The sequence below is a fragment of the Primulina huaijiensis genome, chromosome 2 (assembly GCF_012295235.1).
Source record: "Primulina huaijiensis isolate GDHJ02 chromosome 2, ASM1229523v2, whole genome shotgun sequence".
In the NCBI taxonomy this organism is placed as follows: domain Eukaryota; kingdom Viridiplantae; phylum Streptophyta; class Magnoliopsida; order Lamiales; family Gesneriaceae; genus Primulina; species Primulina huaijiensis.
The window spans coordinates 31,009,479-31,029,297 of record NC_133307.1 but is presented as its reverse complement, the minus strand read 5'-3'; the positions used below and the strand labels follow the sequence as shown (position 1 = coordinate 31,029,297).

Genomic DNA, 19,819 nt, shown 5'->3' with positions numbered 1-19,819 from the left:
ACTTTGTTGCATAAATCGGCGGTCTGGGAACCGCCTAGCCTAGACTGAATAATATATTTATTTTTAAAAAAATTTTGTTTTCGAATAAAATTAAAAGCACATACATCACCTTGATCCTAATTTCTATTATTAGAATATTTCAAATGCGTTAATATCATACTAACATATTTGTCAATAATATTTATTTTTTAAAAAAAAATATACCACAATTTGTACTTCAAACTAATGTCACATAATTTTGAGTTTGAATCGGATACACATGAGATATTGAAAAAATATAAATATGAAGTATAAGAAGACTTGGAGATATAGGCTAAAAAAATAAGTTGCCTAGACGATCGTTTAGGCACCTGTGCAACAGGTGATCGTACGCCTACCGTTTTATAAAACATTGGATTTAGTTCAAGTTACCATAAGACCGGACATGATGGATCCAATAGTCAATCATCATTGATTCAAAATTTTATGCGATGTCAAAGATAAACACTGTATGTTTACACTAATTATGAACAATACATCTGTAATAAAGATTTCATTAACCACGATACAATGGGAGTTGCGAAATGTTTATTTTCAATTTTTTTAAATTTTTTTTTTAAAAAAAAGAACGAGTTAATGAAAGAAATTGGATCGAGTAATTTACAATGTATAGCAAAATAATTTTTTAAAATTCATAGATTGAAGTCAGCGTGTTTGGTTAGAGAAGTCCACGAAATAAAAACATTCTTTTAAAAAAATTCTTAAAAATATATTGTTTAGTTACAAAAACCACTAAAAATCACTTATTTAATTGTTTTTATAAGAAAAAATTTATAAACTTTGGATTTCTACTATTAACTTAAAAATCATTTAATAAGTTTAATTTTTAAAAGTGTTTTTATTTAAAAAAATGGAAGTTGTTTTGACATTTGTATGAATAATAAAAAGAAAAGCATTTTTTTATCATTCATACAAATGTCAAAACAACTTCCATTTTTTAAATAAAAACACTTTTAAAAATTAAACTTATTAAATGATTTTTAAGTTACAACTTCTATATCTAAAATTGCTTTAGTTTCAAAGTTGACACCAAATAAATACACACGGTATTCTTAGTTCTCCCAAACACTTCCTTGTAATTTTCCACGATAAACTAACCTCCAACGTACTTGAGTTAGAAGACAGGCCAATGGTAACCGAAGTTTGACACTCGCTCTTAGATTCTTCTTTATTCTTGACTTTTATTAATATGTTGACTTGATGGTAAAAGAATGCAGCTTTGAAAACGCGTTTTTGTGCAGCGGCAGACCCCACCCAAAAGCGTGTCTTAAACTCTTAATTCTAACGACTACTGCGTCCGACAGAATTTTTTATATATATATTTTTGGACTCATTTCTTCGTCTTGGATTGGCGACATTACAATTCTTAAAATCGTGTGAACACTTTCCTTTCCTTTCCATATATTGTTTCTTCATCAATTCCAAGTTAAATTTTATATTTGAATGATGATGATGATGATGATGATGATGTCTATATATATGTATTAGAGTAGTATTAAAGATTGATTATCATATTATAATTGAATCATTTAGTTTGTGTTTGGATTGATGAATTTCAAATCCATATGTTTCAAATGTATTTGTACAGTTAATAGAAAGAACAACATAAAATTCAAATCCACGTCTTTCATGTTTATATAATGTTCCATATTAGTTACGATGGATTTCAAGTTCACCCAATAATAAATACGTTTGAAATTCATTTTACTTTATGTTATAATCTTGTAAATAAGTAAGATATGTATTTATTATTTTGTCCATTGTTTCATTGTTATCGATAAAAATATAATTGAAATTCTTAGAATCCAAATTCATTCATCCAAATTCAACTTTATTTTTTTTAAAAAAAAAACAATGCGGGTGCAATTCCACGTTTGATAATGAGTTGAGATTTGCCTCTGGTTTTGGGAAGTAACAATGCTAATAAAATATCACTATTATTAACAATTATGCTATTAAATAAGTATAACTTATATATATACACACACACGGAAAGTATGCTATTAAATAAGTATATTTAGCTCTTGAAGAAATTTTGCAGCGTAGGAGTTGGAGTGAACATTTTTCGATCATTACATTTATGTTTCTTTTTTTTTTTAGTGATTACAACAATTCATTCAACATTACAGTCATTTATCAATCACAAATATATATATCATCAAAATACATTAGCACGTCATATTTCCAGATGGTGCAGAGAGTGTTCATGCAACATTTACAAAAAATTAAGGTCTAGAATTCCTATTTAATTTTCACATAGGAAAAAATGTGGATTTGTGATATTTCACAGAATTGTTTGGTGTAAATAACTCGTATTTTTATTGTTCTTTTATTAACTTGCTAGAAGTTCATATTTCATTTATCATTTATGAAATCTATACAAATTAATATATGCCGAAGACACTTTACACACTAATGAAAAGACTAATAATTTATTTTAATGATCACTTGATATTATAAAATAAAACTTGAATAAAGAATATTTAGAGAGACACAATATCACACGTTTTGAACAAAGTTTTGTATAAAATACGATGACTGTGGGATAATTTAACCACATAAAAAACAATAATTAAATAATTTAAAAAAAGAAGTGGCTTGCACTCGTGGAGATACTAATGTCTGACGTGGGAGAATTAAAAAATGAAGTGGCCGATAACTTTATCTTTGTTGTACCTGGTACAAAGAATTTGATATTATGGACACATTGAATCTCGTAATATTTTTAAAAAAATTAAAATGTGCTTAAATCTCTATATATATTTACCAAAAAAATTAATAATTAGAATTGGCTTGAATCTCTATAAATCCTTGTAAAAAAAATGGGCTGGGCTACAGCCTAAGACGGGCCAAGCATAGGTCCGTCCTTGCATACATACATACACACACACACACACACATACATATATAATAGTTAAAATTTGATATGTGAAATTCGAATTAACTTTACACTTTCTTCAATCTTATTCAAGGATACTAGTTGTACTACTTTAACGGATAGTATGTCTCTGGCATGGGAAATACTGGGTTTCAATAAATTTTTTCATATTCCCGATATTTCGGTAGCCGGTTGGTTTGGGTTTATGCCTAATATTTTGGCACGAAGAGTTAAATTTTCTACTTGAATTTGATGGCTCCCTAATGAGAAAAGTGGTCCAGGATCCATTAAATATTTCTACTTCATAGCTTATGATTCGTATTTATCAACCTAGCACCACACACTTGTATGGCCTTATTGATCATTTGACCTCAGGAGTCCCAACTTGGAATAAATGACACCTACGGCCACACCTTTGGCTGCTATAAATCCAAACATTTCACACGCTTTGAATTTGATGTCATGGTATATATTGACATTACTAGTGTATATAACGTACATCATCTAATTACTATGGGTTTTTTTAACTATTTACATTATATTTTGTGAAAGTATAATAAAATAAGGTAAAAAAATTTTTTTTAACAAACTAATGTGTCACGCCTCTTCAAGAGACGTGACTTTCAATTAAAATTTTTTTTAATAAAAAGCAAGTCACGCCATCTTATTATTATTAATTTTTTTTAATAAAAAGCAAGTCACGCCTTTTTTAAAAGCAAAAATGGCGTGACTTGCTTAATTTTAATTTTTTTTAAAAGTAAGTCACGTCTATTTTTTAAGCGTTGATATAAATTAATTTACGTGGCTATTCGAATATAAATTATGAATATATCATAATCTTACGTTTTGAGTTTATGATTAAAATGCCTACGTTTTGAGTTTATGATTAAAATGCCTAATTATGTTTCTATGTATTATTAGTTATTCTTATTATTTTATATTATGCAAATGATAATAACAATACTCATTGTTGTTGTTTTATATAAGTAGTATATAAAAAAATTAGTATAACGATTAATTTATTTTACACCAATAATATAAATTTTCTTATTATAAAAAAAAGGAAGTCACTTCTACTTGGTAGGTGTGACTTCCATGACTTCCTTTTTTTTCGTTTCTTTTTTTTTAATTACGCCAATTCACATATATTTTCATTTCACCATCAAATTATTACGATTAATACAATAAATCATTAAACATTTTTTTATTGTATCTCATAATTATATGAGTTAGTGTATTTTATTTTTAAACAAAAAACTACGTGATTTTATTTTTTATTTTACAAATAATCTTTTACATTAAATGTGAAACAAATATATACATAAACAAATAAATTTAAAATTATTATTATCATACTATACAATTATATAATTATTATAAAACAATAATACCAACGGAAAAAAATAGCATATAACATAAATTTTTTAAACATTTTTAAAAAAAAATAATAATAATAATGAAAATTTATCAAAAGTTTATAAAAAAAATCAGATTTATCTATAAATACCTATTTATGAATAAGGCTCAGAACGATTTTCAATTTTTTTTAACAAAAATTAGTAATAACTAAAAAAATCACCTAATAATTAAAATTGAAAAAAAATTAAATAACACGACAAAATTAGTCTAACATTAATAATAATTTCATTTATAACTTTTATATTTAACAGAATAATTTATGTTAGTATACATACCTTTAATATAAGTTGAAACTAAAATGAACCTGCAAAACCAAAAAAAAAATCAAATTATTAAAAATTTGCAGGAAGTGAAAAAATAAATTCAAACATTTACGAGAACTTACCGATGAAAAATATGAAAGGAGCGAATGAAATGAGTCAATCAAGTATTCAATTTATTGAGTAAAATTTATAATATTATAATGAATTCGAAATTATTAAAGTTATGTTATTGCAGCTTTTAATACATGTGCGGAGACCTGCAACTCTAAAATAATTTAAACATGTCACTTGTACTATTATTTTTTTTTTTAAAAAAAGGTAAGAGCGTGACTTATTTTTTTTAAAAAAAATAATAAAGCAAGTCACGCCATCTGAGATGGCGTGACTTGCTTTTTTTTAAAAAAATAATAAGCAAGTCACGCCATCTGAGATGGCTAAAAAAAAATTGAAAGTCACGCCTCTTCAAGAGGCGTGACACATTAGTTTGTTAAATTTTTTTTTTTACCTTATTCTATTAAATTTTTAGAAAATATGTGGTAAACAGTTAAAAAGCCCTTACTATCCATATCGAACTACAGAAATTTAGATACCAGCATCTCTTGGTGTGGATGATAACCAGTTTGATTTTCTTGATCAAGATTTTAGGATTGGAGTCTATCTAATTGTGTTATTGAAGTATAGATTCCAACACTCCTGGTCATGGTAATTTCGGCTCGTTCAAGATATATGATTTGAATCTTATGAAACCACAGATTCAGGGAGGGTTTGCTTTGTAATTTGTTGAATTTGGTTTGTAGTATCAGGGGTCGGTCCAGTCCTTTGGATCTAAAAATAGAGATATTTGGATGAATTATTTGTTTATTTTGGTTTTGTTCATAAATATCATGATAGAAGATCTTCTGGAATCCAAGTTTAAATTGCAGATAACAATGATCTGAAGACAAGTTAAATTGTTATGCTATATGGACGAATATTTGATGTCATCGACTTTTAATAGATGTAATGCAAATTGTCGTTATTCACAATTTTACCATTATAAATGTCAATAATAGCCATAGCATTCAAAATAAATATGATTCTACATCAGTTTTAGCATTACTATGATAAGTAAAATCAATGGCAAATCATATCTGAAGATACGCGATTTTCATTCTTAAGAAGAGGTAATAGTGGGAAATAATATCTTTAAAATATTAAACTAATCAATTTTTCTTGAAATGGATTTTTTATTTCTTGAAACTTCACATGAAACAAGTGGAGAGTACATATTTCAAAGATGCAAGTGGCCTAAATATATTGCGAATTATACAAGAAGAACAAACATAAATTTTTAATTCCTAATCCCAAGCAAGGTCGGCTATATTTCTTACATTTGGTCCCAATATTATATTTTATATTGGGAATTTGTAGAACAATATCCAGCAGAATCTGCAGGCTGGGCATATTCTTGCCAAATAAATTATTTTAAACTCATAATCAACAAAATAAAAGAATGTACAAATGCTTCACTCAAGTAATCCCTTTGAATATTTCTCTATATATTCAAAACCTCTGATAATTCAAAGCGCTTCACTCAAAATAAAAAAAAAGAAACCATAAAGAAAGGGATTATTCCTCTGATCTACAGGTTCTTTTCTCTTTTGGAACTGATGAAACAGGGCCAGCACCCAGATAGGAAGCCATTTCTTGTTCTGCATCAGAAAACAATAATAATATTCTTCATTATTATACTTTGTTCTGCGTAGAATTTCAGAACTTGATTGTCATGAAATCAACGAAGCTTATCTTTTCGACGGGGACGGATTTATTTTATTTTCTGTTTTAGGAAGTGAAACTAACAGAGGCATACCAAATCTTCATCTTAATTCTTACATACTGCCCCACAGTTTCAAGTTCCAAGTCACACTTTTTTTAAACAAAAATAAAAATCAACAAAATTTCTTCACGGTTTTAGATTCTTGATCAAGTTAAGAACAACAAAGTGCATCCCACACTGAGAAAGTCAAAAGAAACACCAGAATTTGACATACCTAGTTTCCCTGGTGCTCTGGCTGCCACTACTGCCGCTGCTTCCGCTGCTGCCGCTATTATTACTCGTTCTGCTACTATCACTGTCGCCCGAACCCGTGAATCTCTTCTTCCACCAATCTTTTTCAGCTACCCCCTTTACTATCTCAGGCTTGGGAGAAACTTTGCCGCTATTGTTACTCGCAAAGCCCTTCTTTTTCTTGGACTTGAAGGAAAAGGGAAACACCATGTTCAGAAACAGCCCCTTGTTTTCAAAACTGCCGCTTCTCATCATTTTATTTTCATGCTTCTTGGAACTCTCTTGCTTCTTCACCTTGACCCCTTCCCTCTGCTGCGAATTTCTCGACGATCTTTCGTATTTAGGCGATGTTGTTCCCGTTTGATCCGAGGTCGGATTCTCGACAAGGTCTCTTAAGGTAAGTTCGTAGGATGATTCGGGCATGTTCTTCACCATTTCCATGAGCTCCCACTGCCCCCTAACAATGGCTTGTTGTCTTGAATTTGGCGATAAAGACCTGTAATTATGGTCCCCTAAAAGGGGCTCTGAGGGACTTTTTGGTGGGCTTGGATGGTTCTTCCATAAGGGTGGGGAGCAAACACCAGAATCATCAGCTTCCATGGATTCCCGATTATGTTCGGGCCGAAACATAACTATTTTTTCGCCGCACGTGTTGCTATGATTACCGCCATCATCATCTTGAGATGAATTTCTAACACCTTCTATGAAATTATCGGAGATATAACAGTAACCTTGGCGATCGTCTGTTCTTGGATCATACATGATCTGTTCTTGGAGTGAAAATGAGGCAAAAGTTGGAGGAAATGGACGAGTTTGGTTGTGGTTGGACTGTTATCAATGAGTTTAGGTACATAGTAATATCTTCTAATTAATTGAATGAGATAAAATAAATTATTAATTATAAAGTNGTTTTCTTTGTGTTAATTGCGTAGGGCTACAAAGTCAATAATTTCTAGGTGTTACGTAGGGCCGCCTATCCATCTCCCCCAAATTTCCTCGGTTTTGTCTCTTTCGAGAATTTTAGTTGATGGAAAAATACTTATTTGTCAAACCATATATCACCTTTTTGTTTAATACTTTGATAGTGGGAACATCGACTTTGTTAAAATTGAAATTTACATCTAATTCAATTTCAAAACTTAATTTAAAAAAAGATTGGTAAAGTTTATATATGTAACTCTCATAACTCTATCTAACTGATGTAGAATATTTTATATAAAAACTCTTGTGAGACGGTCTCACGGATCAATTTTGCGGCTGAATCATTTATTTGAATCATCCATGAAAAAGTATTATTTTTTAGGTTAAGAGTATTACTTTTTATTGTGAATATCGGTAAGATTAACCCGTCTCACAGATAAAGATTCGTGAGACCGTCTCACAAGAGACATACTCAACATTTTAACACACATCTCTCACGCTCAGATATGTTAAAATTGATATTTACATCTAAGTCAATTTCAAAAGGTAGTTTAAGGAGATGATTGTTAAAGTCCATATATACAACTCTCAAGAACTCTATCTCACCAATGTATGACATTTTAACACAACTCTCTCACGCTCAGATCTCAATCTTTAATGTATGTATATAAATTGTAGCATTCTTACCAGAGTATCTATTCAGATTCAAATGTAAAATTTTTTTTGTTATGATTAAAAATCATAAAATTGAAATAAATAATTAATATGAGATCTGTAGATGCTTTGCATGGTTCCTTGTGTATCACATACTTACTGAGATTATAAATTGATGATTCGTCGTCTTCATTAAATTAAAGCCGTGTGTATATATATATATAGTTGTGTGTGCGCGCGCGCGTCCATCTAAATTAGTCGTACATGTTTTTTTAACAAAACATAATGAGATGATTTTCGTGTTATAATTTTTCTTCATGAATATAACAATTGAAACATGATGTTAAACTGTTTTAAAATTTAAAATATTTGAGTTAGACAAAGCTCAAATCTCAATCCTTCAAAATACATTAGCAATTTTTCTTTCGGACTGAAACAAAGGGGGGTTGGCTTTGCCCAAATTTTATTAATAATTCTATATATAATAATAATACCCTGATTTTAAAGGAAATCTTTATGCCATAATAATGACTTTTTATTAATGATAAATAAAGTTGTTTTTTATATAGTGGATTACGTACACAGGGCCGGTTATTTATGAATGTAATCATGAAGATCGACCCGGAGCGTCGGAGTAGTATTAATATTAACCAATAATAATCTAAAGGTAAATTAATTGGTGTTTCAATAATATTATAAAATATCATTTACATTTTAATCAATACCTTATAAATATAAAAACTAAATATGTCTAGATATTGATTTGAGAATAATTTATATATATGGTCAGTTCGTAGCCATACAATATAAAATGTTCATCGTAGGAGTAAAAGACAAGTGCCATGTTAGGGAAGATACAAACTCTAGGATTTGGTCATTAATTAATAGGTTGGAAGGACAGATATTTGGTTGTTTTTTTATATATATAAATAATAATAATTTAAGTATTGGGCAAAAATTAAAAGGAGTTAAGTGGGCGTTCCACTGCCTTTAAGAATGTTTTTTTTTTTAAAAAAAACATAATATTAATTTTCTCTCTCTCTACATTACAATATTTAATATCAATTTAATATTATTCATTGCCATGATTTTCATGATTCCGAAAGCCGAAATTTTTTGCATATCATCCAGGATTTTTGGGTAAGTTTCGTGGTTTTAAGATTTGTGCTTTAATTTAAATATAAATAAAACATATTTTAGAATTGTAAGACTTATTTATGGAACTGTAATTTTATTAATATATAATTAAATATTATAGATAGAGAGAAAATATTATATATTTATGAATATTTTAAAAATATATTAAATTTGTTTATATAATATTATAATTATCACTTGATATGTATTTGCATTAATTAATAATTATGTCATTTTTATATAAAGAATGTGAACTTAGAAATAATTCATTTTAAAGATAAAATTAATTTTTTTAGTTTTATCATGTATTTATTGAACCTTTTACAAATTTATGAACTAATTTACCAATTTATTAATAATTCATGCATGACTCCCATTAGTTTGAACGGCGTTGTAATATATATGTAATATCAACCTAAATTATAGTTTAAAATATTATCGTCGTATTTTTATTATTAGTGTTAATTATTATCACAAAAATTCTTAATTCAAATATTTTTATAAAAATGTAATTTTTAATATTTTAGTTTTCTCTCATTTGAACAATGATATGAAAGTTGTGGGTGTGATTAAACAAATTAAACCGATACTTTATTTTTTGTATATATATAGAGTTGAAGAATTGAATAAATAACAATTAAAATTGATAAGAATCCAACCTTGGGGAGGTGGTTTAATATTTAAATTTTTTCCCCTAGTAGTGAATATGACGTCACTGATCACGGCAGCTGCATTTACCCACACGTGTGCTCCATAGTCCACTTCGCCGTTTCATTCTGATTCAGACACGTGGTCCCCGATTTATAGAGGGTGCATAACAATTTGAGGTAAGTCTCTTTCCAACAAAGTAGCCGAGAGAATTATTGATCTAGATCCTCAGGATTCAGGTGCTCGTGTACAGTTTTCTGGCTCATTGGTGTCATATTAGATATGATATTTACATTCGTACAAGTTTCAATCTTCACATGATGTATTAATTCAGATTTCATTATTATGTGTTGGAGTTCTCATAGTTGGGCCAACTCTTCTGTCCATATTTATGTTATTTGTAAATTTTACGCTCCAAATGTTAATTCTTAATCGTGAGGAGGGTGCGTTAGATGTCCTACATCGGTTGAATAAAATATCAGAAAAATCCTTCTTATGAGCTAGTTTTTGGGTTGAGTTAGGGCCAAGTTCTAATTTTAACAAGCCTAATGCAAGCAAGAGGATGATTCTGACTCAATTCTTCCAAGTAACTACGATTATTCAAAAAATGTTCAGTTTGGAATTTTTTAAAAAAAGTATCTTAAATACAAACAAAAGAAGACGAATGTCGAAGTACGTATGGTTAGGTTTCGTATCGAGGACTATATCAGCAGTGGCGAAAATCAATGGTATCAAGTACGTACGGCTAAAGACCGATGTGGTCTATGTGCGGCCAATCTCGGTCCCAAGGGATGTGCTTTTTGAAGGGAAATTTGTTTTAGCAACGTTTCAATTGTCAGAATTTGAGTCACAAGTCCTCTGAATACAAAGAGTTGGGGGAAAAAGAAAGCATATGGAAGAATCGATACAAGGTTAGTTATTATATCTCTTAGTTATAACCTTAATAAATCTAATGGAGTATATTATTATTATTATTATTATTATTATTTATCATCCATTTGGTTTGTACCTTATTCAATCAACACAAAAACTCTATGAAACTGTCTAACATGTCAATTTTGTGAATTTTGTGAGATATATCTCCTATCCGATCCGGCTCATGAAAAATATTAATTTTAATGCCAAAAATATTGTTTTTGCATTTCAAATACGAATAAGATCGACCTCTACGAGACCATATCAGAAAAAACATACTTCAATAATTTAGTGGTTATAATATCCGTGTGGTGGTCTAACATGTGTAGTTTCTCTTATTCTCCGTGCAAACAATTTCTCACAGTATGTGGCAATCAATTACATACCCCAGAACAAATACTTGGTTTTCAACACATACGGAGCCAAAAAGATTCAGACATGAAGAATGGCACTTGAAATGGGAACACTCCCCATTTGTTATGTGATGCAGAAATTTGAATCGAGGCAGGACACGAACTTTCCACCTTCAAGATCCTGGAGACAAAAAAGAAAAGCCCATTTCTTGATAATCCCTTAGATGTGGTACAGCTTTTTGAATCGAGATAATCCTTACATTCAAGAATCACTCCATTTAATTGATTGAAAGATTTTGATGAAGGTCAAATCCCTGCTGCAAAATCAAATCCATCTTTCCAAACACCCTTCAGTATTTTTGTGGGATTTGGATTTAAGGTATTATTGTTTATATGGCATCATGCCCGGAGAGGAGTAGCAGCAGCACTAGTACTACCACTTTCATGCCAGGGCGGATAGTTATTGTGTTCGATGCCACGAAAAATCGTCAATTTCAGGAGTCGAAATATATTATCGCTCAAATTCGTATGCGGGGTGACATGAATCAAGAAGGGGATAGTATTTATGTGTTTGGAGTGCTACATAAATTACTGCACCCCAGTAAGTTTGTGGCCAGGGAGGGAGAGTGAACTCATTAAGTTTAAATTTGAATTTCTTTTTATCATAATTTTGAAACGAATGTTTGTGCAGTGGGTTTTCAAATTCAAATTGGTTCCAATACTTTTGTCGGAACTCATGCTCGTGCAATAAAAGAAGATGCATCAAGAAAGGTTGATGCATATGTTGAATGCTCCAGCGTAGTGTTGTTGAATTTGAAAGTTTAGGGGTGATGTATTGTGCATATGTAATCATCAAGCACCGACTTTTTTTTATTTAAAACAATTCTGCACTATTTAATTAAGGTCTTTATAATGTCGATTGGGCCAAAAAATTAGCATCCAAATCTGTAGCAAGCCCTCTATAATACTGATATAAATTTCGCGATTGCTCTGATATTTCCCGATGAATATGTATTTTTCTTCATTATTATAACTATACTTCTACTGACAATATATTCAATTTTCTCTCTTTTGGGCTTCCAGTTTCGATTTCTACGTTTCTTAGGCGTTCATGTTTTGAATACGACTCCACTTTGCATGATAAGAGTCTAAACAATACCTGGAAACCACTTTTAACTAGATTCCCTATATTTTTATACTAACCGTTTACTGGACATGATCTAGTTCTCTAGATCTTATAAAATATGTCAAATTCATGTAGGCGAGTGATAAGTGCAATATTTGCACTTACATTACCGTCCGTATTCTTACTTTTTTCAGAGTAAATTTATGTTTTTGTGGTAGACGTTTGTGTCATTTGCAGGGACATAGACATAGGTAACACATGCGTTTTAGAACAAAAGACGATGTAGAATGGGAGAAAGTTGTCAAGTGTCGAGGAAAGAAGAGCAGGACAGCACGTTGCGCGTCCGAGGAACATCTGTATGTAGCTCTTGAGGTGAAACTAATAGATATATACCCCCTGTGATAACATTTTCGGTGACTCCGGCTTCGCATCATATGATTCCTCTATTTGTTTTATATATACTTAACTCACAATAATTTAGCCACAATTTATAGAGATTGTGACAAATAGGATCAAAGCTTATTATTAGTAGTTGGGACAAAACAACGCAAAAAGCCACTAGAACAATTGTTAGAATGTGCCATTTCAGCGCAAAATTATTAGGTTTTAAAATAGGAATATTTTATAATTGTGTACTTTTTCTAATTTCATCACTTTTATTAGTGTATCTTAGACAAAACCATTTGAGTGTCAAATTCAATCCGAACGACCCTTTTTTCCCATTTTGTATTTTTATATATAATGGTTGAATGGCGCCAATAACACACACACACATATAAATATATAAATTTGGTAATAAATATTATTCCAATTCCCAACATGAAATAATTTGGCTGAGCACGGGAGAACAGAAATTGAGGGCCTCCATGTGGAGGTACATGGATAATTTTCAGTAGAGCACTACGACACTGAAGATAAATGTGATCAACTTGAGGAGCAACTGTTTGATCAACTGAATTTCATGAATGACATAATAATTATTTATTTGTTTTGTTTTGTTTTGTTTTTGGTGCAGAATCTTGGTAAAATGAACTACTCTCTTTCAAGGGACCATCCTCACCAATGGTACAATGGAATCAATGCGTAATAAGGATGTGACATGGCGTAGATACAACATACGAACAATTGGGATTTACAACTCCTTACATGTTCAAATAAAATATTTCGAGTTGTTCGAATTAAGGCTAAGAAATGTATTATTACAATTGAGGATGGATATAAAAGAGTCAAAAGTAAAAGTGTGATTCATTATTCTGGTAGAACCAACCCTTAAATCATATGCACATCCAATCGGTTACAATTAATTTGTTTTAAATCGATCGAATAAGATTCTATTTCTATTGGCTCAAATAATTATGCCCAATTTGAGATGATGGCAGTTATCCACCAGTCTTTCGTGGTGGTGGAGGTTTATATATTATAATTAGATGTGCCAAACTTTTAATTATTATTACTATATAAAGTTAATTAATTATCAATTATGGTAATTGTTTAAACATTGATGAATCAACTATTTCAGATTCATTCGAACTTAGTCCCATTAAATATCAAGAATAAATGATTGACATGATGGGGAGACCGCCGCATCATTGTTTTAGGACGGTATCGATATGTGTCCGAAGAAACATACTAAAAATTCATTATGGTGTATATTATTTTAATTTAATGACGTTTTCTTAATTTTTCACGCGCGTTCGCTCTATGGTAATTATCAATCGCTCCACTGTCATCCTTCTCACCTCCATTTTCTTTATATAAACGATATATATTCCATTTCCCTCTCTGAAATCCACTGTGAAAGATTTGCGAGAGAGAAAGAGAGCTTACTTGCTATTCCAACGTTGAAAGTTTTTCACGCTCTTTTCCTTTTCTAACTAACGAAACGAAACGAAACGAAACGAAATCAAGAGTGTGTATATTTCAGAAGTCAGGTGATTTCATGCTCTTAATTTCTTATATGTGGCTTTGATGAATATATATATATACGTATATTTTTTTGAATATTTCATATGTAAATCAAGGATTTTCTAATCTTATATGTTTAATTTAAAGACTTTAAATTGTTTTCTGGGAGACTAATTTACCGTTTAAAATTTGTTTTATCTTTGTAAATTTGAGCTCGCTCTATTTCTTGCTCATTATTTTCCTCATCACTTTTATTTCAGTTAACTTTTGTCTATTATCGTATTCTTTTGTTGGTTTTTATTTATTTAATCTTTGCTAAGTGATATTTGATTGAGGCTTAGAATCCACTTCTTGTCGGTCGGAAATCAGGCAACTTTGTAAGAAGGTAAGTTATTTATATTTTTAGCGGCTTTTATTTTTCTGTGTGGGAATTTATATTTGCTTTGGTGCCAAATTGAAGTCTGAAAAGAATCCAATTCAGGGGGTGAAGCTTTATTTTGCTTTGTGTTTATTTTGAAAATATATAATTAATTATAAGAAAATTAAATTTTAGTGCGAGTGTTCTATCTAACATCCTTGGCCAGAGTCTGTTAATTTGTATAAGTTTGGTGCATGATTTAGTACTTAGATAGCATTTTGAAGTGTAAGTATTATATTATTTGGAAAGACGCAGTTGAAAAAACTTAGATAAACTCCTTTTAATAACATGGCATGATATCGCAATTTCATGTTCCATGTCATTGTGTTTATCTTGTCTTCTCAATGTATTCGTGCATGACAGTTGAAATTTATTCTGTTTTCCTAGCTAGTTGTGTATAAATATTGGTTCAAAATAATACTAGTCTTCAAACGGTGATTATTTTTGGCATTCGTGTTACTTATGAATTTTTCGACTTTGTGACTGTTTAGACTACAACTTGTTGTATCTTCTTATCTGCAGTCGAATCATTTGTAACATGTAAATCTTTTGTCCAAAGAATCCAAGGAAGGATTACTTATTAGCTACCGAGACTCACTACCGTGCCGTTGGTCAAGGTAAGCATCTCCGATAGAAATTTCAGCATTTCTTCATTATTTTGATTTAGTTTTCGAGGATGACCTTTTTCAAGAAGTGCCAGTGCTATGATATTCTGATTGGTTATGAAATGTAATTTTACTGCTTGGTTAACTGTTTTCGGTGTTTGATGCAGACGAGCAAATGGGTTCATGGGCATACTTTGATCCTGAATACGAGACATTGAATATCAGAATAAATCCTCCCCAGTTCAGTTTCAAATCCTTTTCTACTTTAAGCTTTGATACACAATGTACATGTTTATGTTCTTTTTCCTAACTCTAAAGAAGTCCCTATTATGTGCCGCAATTTTCTTATTTCTGCACATGAAGTATTGATCTTTGAATCATGATATTCTGGTTTTGTGATTTTAAATCATCTCAGTTGCCTGTTTCAGGGTTTCTGTGGACAACTCTAGTTGCAAGGACTGTACTCTGGTCAAGGTATCTCTTGCAATTTAATTGATCAGAATCAAACATGGAAAACCGGAATCACTAATGAGCAGTAAAAGTTATTGAAGTAAATCGAGGAAAATACTTCTTACCATGTTCTCAAGGGTTGAAATTGTGATCTTGCTAGTTCAACAATATTAATGTTTATGTGATTCTCAGGTCGACAGCATGAACAAACCAGGGATACTGCTTGAGGTTGTGCAAATTCTTACCGATCTTGATCTCATAATTACTAAAGCGTACATCTCCTCCGATGGCGGCTGGTTTATGGATGGTATGCTACACTTAATTGTGAATATTTATTGACTCGAGTTATCATAATGAAATGTCAATTTATGTGAATCAATAAACAGTGTTCTGAAACTAAAGGTGCACGATTGTGTGTCTAGAGTCAGCAGAACATTTTGTTTATCTTATATTCGTGCAAGAATTTTAAGAACTCGAGTGTGAGTCAGGGGCTCCTTTCACAAGTAAAAGACTCATTTTGTTTTATGTTCTTTCTCGACAGTGTTTCATGTCACCGATGAACAGGGGCGCAAGATTTGGGACAGTCAGACGATTGAGTACATAGAGAAGGTGCTTTTATCTTAAACTGTTCACTGTGTTCACATTAATCCGTTCTGCATAGAGGAGCTCACGGGCTCATTATAAATTCATGTGAATTGCTTTATTTGGAGTCTGAATGGGGGAAATAATTTGATGCCTTAACTATATTTGGCTCATAGACACGTGCTACAATACAATCGGGAACACTTTCCTGTAATCTATATTTTTTGTTGTTCATAAACGATAGGCTTTGGGACCCAAGGGCTACACCTCAGGCGTACTGAAGGCTTCTCCTGATAAGAGAATGGGAGTGAAATCAATGGGGGATTACACTACTATCGAGCTTATAGGCCGGGACCGCCCCGGTCTCTTATCTGAAATTTCTGCCGCGCTTGCCAATCTCCACATCAATGTTGCTTCTGCCGAAATGTGGACTCATAACAGTCGCATAGCATGTGTTCTATACGTTAATGATGACACGACATGCTGTGCAGTGACTGACGCATCTCGATTATCATCTCTGGAGGAGCAGCTTAAAAATATTCTTCAAGGGTGTGGGAACGAAAAAAATGTTGCTCACACGAGTTTCTCGATAGGTTCCGCACATATTGACAGACGACTCCACCAACTATTGTTTGCTGACAGGGACTATGAGCGTAATTTCTCAGAAACTAAACTGGATTCTCTTCCGTCATTCAAACCAAAAGTTGTGATTGAGCGGTGTGAAGAGAAAGATTACTTGGTTGTGTCTGTCAGGTGCAAAGATCGACCAAAGCTTATGTTTGATATCGTGTGCACACTTACTGATATGCAGTACGTCGTTTTCCATGCTACTATTTCATCAGATGGCCCATACGCTTCACAGGTATTTGCTTGGTTTCTTTTCTTGAATTGATGTACATTATGTCTCGTTGGTCATTTTGGAGAGATGGGAAGAAACTCGAGCTTTAGGATAAAACTCTCCATGTATTTCACAACATAGAAGTTTTGAGGGGGAGGGGAAGTACTGGGATTTGGGGTGTGACACTGCGTTTAAAAGAAGTTTAACGTATTTTCAGTCAAGGAGTGTCTGGATTTGAAACAGAAATAGTTTCTCGAACTCTAGCTTGAGCACAATCGAGTGATTCAAGATTGAGCTTGACTTGAACGCAAGTTGACTTGTAAAGCCATGTAATGCCTTTATTCAAGTTATGTTTTCGAGTATGAATTATATTTGGTTTCAGACAAAGGCAGTGGGAAGAACATCCTATGGATACCGTAGTAATTAACAAAGTTAGCACATAAAAATAAATAGTATCATCACTTGAGCTCGAGCAGGTTGGCCAGTACTTGAGTTCAATCTGATCGAGTTTTAAGCAATGCTAGTCGGACTTGCTTATACCTCTAATGTAGGATAATTTTTAACTCCAACTTGTAGGAATATTACATTCGACACATGGATGGTCGCACATTGGACACCGAAGGAGAGAAAGTAAAGGTTATCAAATGTCTCGAGGCTGCAATCCGCCGAAGAACAAGCGAGGTAGCCTAAACAATCACCCTCCCCAATAAATCGAATTACACTTGTTACCATCCTGAAACAGGATTGGTTAATAGTTTTGAAACATGATCAGGGCCTAAGCCTGGAAATATGTGCAAAGGACCGAGTAGGGCTCCTGTCGGAAGTGACTCGAGTGCTTCGAGAAAACGGGCTTTCCGTCATGAGAGCAGGTGTCTCAACTGTCGGAGAAGAAGCCATGAACGTGTTCTACGTGAACGATGCTTCTGGGAATCCGGTAGACGCCAAGACCGTCGACGCATTACGAAAAGAAATCGGGCGCACAATGAGGGTTGATGTGAAAAAGGCTCCAATAGATAATAAAGCAGCTGAAGCAGGTGGATGGACTAACACTAGCTTCTTCTTTAGAAGTTTGTTGGAAAAGTTCCGCAGCTAATTCTTAGTATTTGTACATAAAATTTGTCTTTCTTGATTTGTACCATATTGACGAGACAATTTCTGGGCTAGTCTCCTTGTGTTCGTTCACACAATACACATACGAAGAAAGATTGTAATAAAAGCTCGGATTACCGAACCCACGTCGATAATCATCATTCAAGCTATTTTTCTAAAATTCACAAGCTTCATGTGACATCTTTAAATAATCAAATTGTTTCTGCCGACTGAATGCTGTCTGGATTATTACTTTAAAGAGCAAACAGTTGGTTCACAAATATTCTACATATTTTGCACAAGTTATTTGTGTAAGATATCTCGACTACAAGTTTAACAAGTGTATTATTATCATTATTATTATTATTATTATTATTATTATTATTATTAAAAAATAATATCTTGAGGTCTGTAGAGCAACTTGCGGAAAAGAAGAGCCCTTGATTTCTTTGTGCCGATTACTTTTATCTTCTTTGACTTAAACAAGGATCTTTGGATGTGACGATTGCAAATATAAAATATATATATTAATTAATTATACATAAATGAAGCCTAACTATATATAATTACATTACTCTGCACATTAAGGAATATGTAATTTAATTATTTTGATCTCTTTCGTGTATTTTGAAGTTAACCAACCTCCACATCACGCTATAATTTATTTTTAAAAAATTCAATTAAGTATAATATTAGAAAAGTTACCCAGTAACCACAAATAATCATAATGAGTTTTTTACCCCCAAAAACAATAATAAACGTAAAGTGGACTCTAAAAATTACTGGTGCTTAACGTGACAAAGATGTTTAATCCGTAGCATTGACATAATTAAATATTCCAGCAACCAATTAGGAGATAACCATAAAATAAATAGATATCCGCAATTATATTAATTATATTATGTAATATAAATATGTGAAGTCAATAATTTGTATAGGATCTAAATATCTTTTCAACTACATCGATAAATCTAATTTCATTTATTTCGTTTTATTCATATCATATAAATAATTATTTATAATATATTATTATTACTCAAAAACATTAATCATTATTATGTGGAAATCATTGAAGGCAGAGAAGTTCACAGATTCAATGTCGTACGTACTCCATAAATGATTCCCTAAATTTGTACGATTAATTTAATTAAGTGGTTTTACACAATTTTCATTGACTTTTACATATTCATAATCATAAGTATATAAACAGTTTAGACAATTAATTTTGAATATTGGAATTCATTGTTATTTCCTGGATTTTTTTTTGAGAGTACAAATAATTTTAGATTACAAACATATAATATAACGGGATTTGAGTTTTGTTATAAATTTGTAAAGTTTTTAAAAATTACAATATTTAATAATAATCTCGAAAGAATACATTAATCGTGTCAAAGAAAATTATTTAACTAATTAATCTTTGGACACATCTTCCATATTAATTGGACACGTGGTTTTTATGGCCCCCGTGGCCCAATGCCTTTCTGTGTCTCTAAAACAACACAGAGCTTCATCGGCAAGCTGTAGGTTAA

General features: G+C 31.4%; 2 protein-coding genes across 8 annotated transcripts; one reads left to right on the top strand and one right to left on the bottom strand.

The window, feature by feature from the left end:
* Window positions 1-6,058: 6,058 nt before the first annotated feature.
* On the bottom strand, window positions 6,059-7,527 carry LOC140971611 (uncharacterized). Its single transcript, XM_073433961.1, has 2 exons — window positions 6,630-7,527; window positions 6,059-6,290 (listed from the first exon to the last, which is right to left on the bottom strand). The coding sequence occupies exons 1-2, from the start codon at window positions 7,406-7,408 to the stop codon at window positions 6,221-6,223; spliced, it is 849 nt and encodes a 282-aa protein (XP_073290062.1). The 5' UTR covers window positions 7,409-7,527; the 3' UTR covers window positions 6,059-6,220.
* A 6,566-nt stretch (window positions 7,528-14,093) lies between these two features.
* Window positions 14,094-18,431, top strand: LOC140971610 (ACT domain-containing protein ACR3-like). 7 transcript variants are annotated; one of them, XM_073433957.1, is made up of 10 exons: window positions 14,094-14,331; window positions 14,675-14,690; window positions 15,246-15,340; window positions 15,496-15,568; window positions 15,757-15,802; window positions 15,971-16,085; window positions 16,320-16,387; window positions 16,605-17,222; window positions 17,775-17,879; window positions 17,971-18,431. In XM_073433957.1, exons 4-10 carry the CDS (start codon window positions 15,504-15,506, stop codon window positions 18,289-18,291), a joined length of 1,338 nt encoding a protein of 445 aa, XP_073290058.1. In that variant the 5' UTR covers window positions 14,094-14,331; window positions 14,675-14,690; window positions 15,246-15,340; window positions 15,496-15,503; the 3' UTR covers window positions 18,292-18,431. The 7 variants fall into 7 exon arrangements, with proteins under 7 accessions (XP_073290058.1, XP_073290059.1, XP_073290056.1 ...); XM_073433958.1 differs by having other exon boundaries at window positions 14,647-14,690; window positions 15,283-15,340; XM_073433955.1 differs by having other exon boundaries at window positions 14,647-14,690.
* The last annotated feature ends 1,388 nt before the right edge of the window (window positions 18,432-19,819 follow it).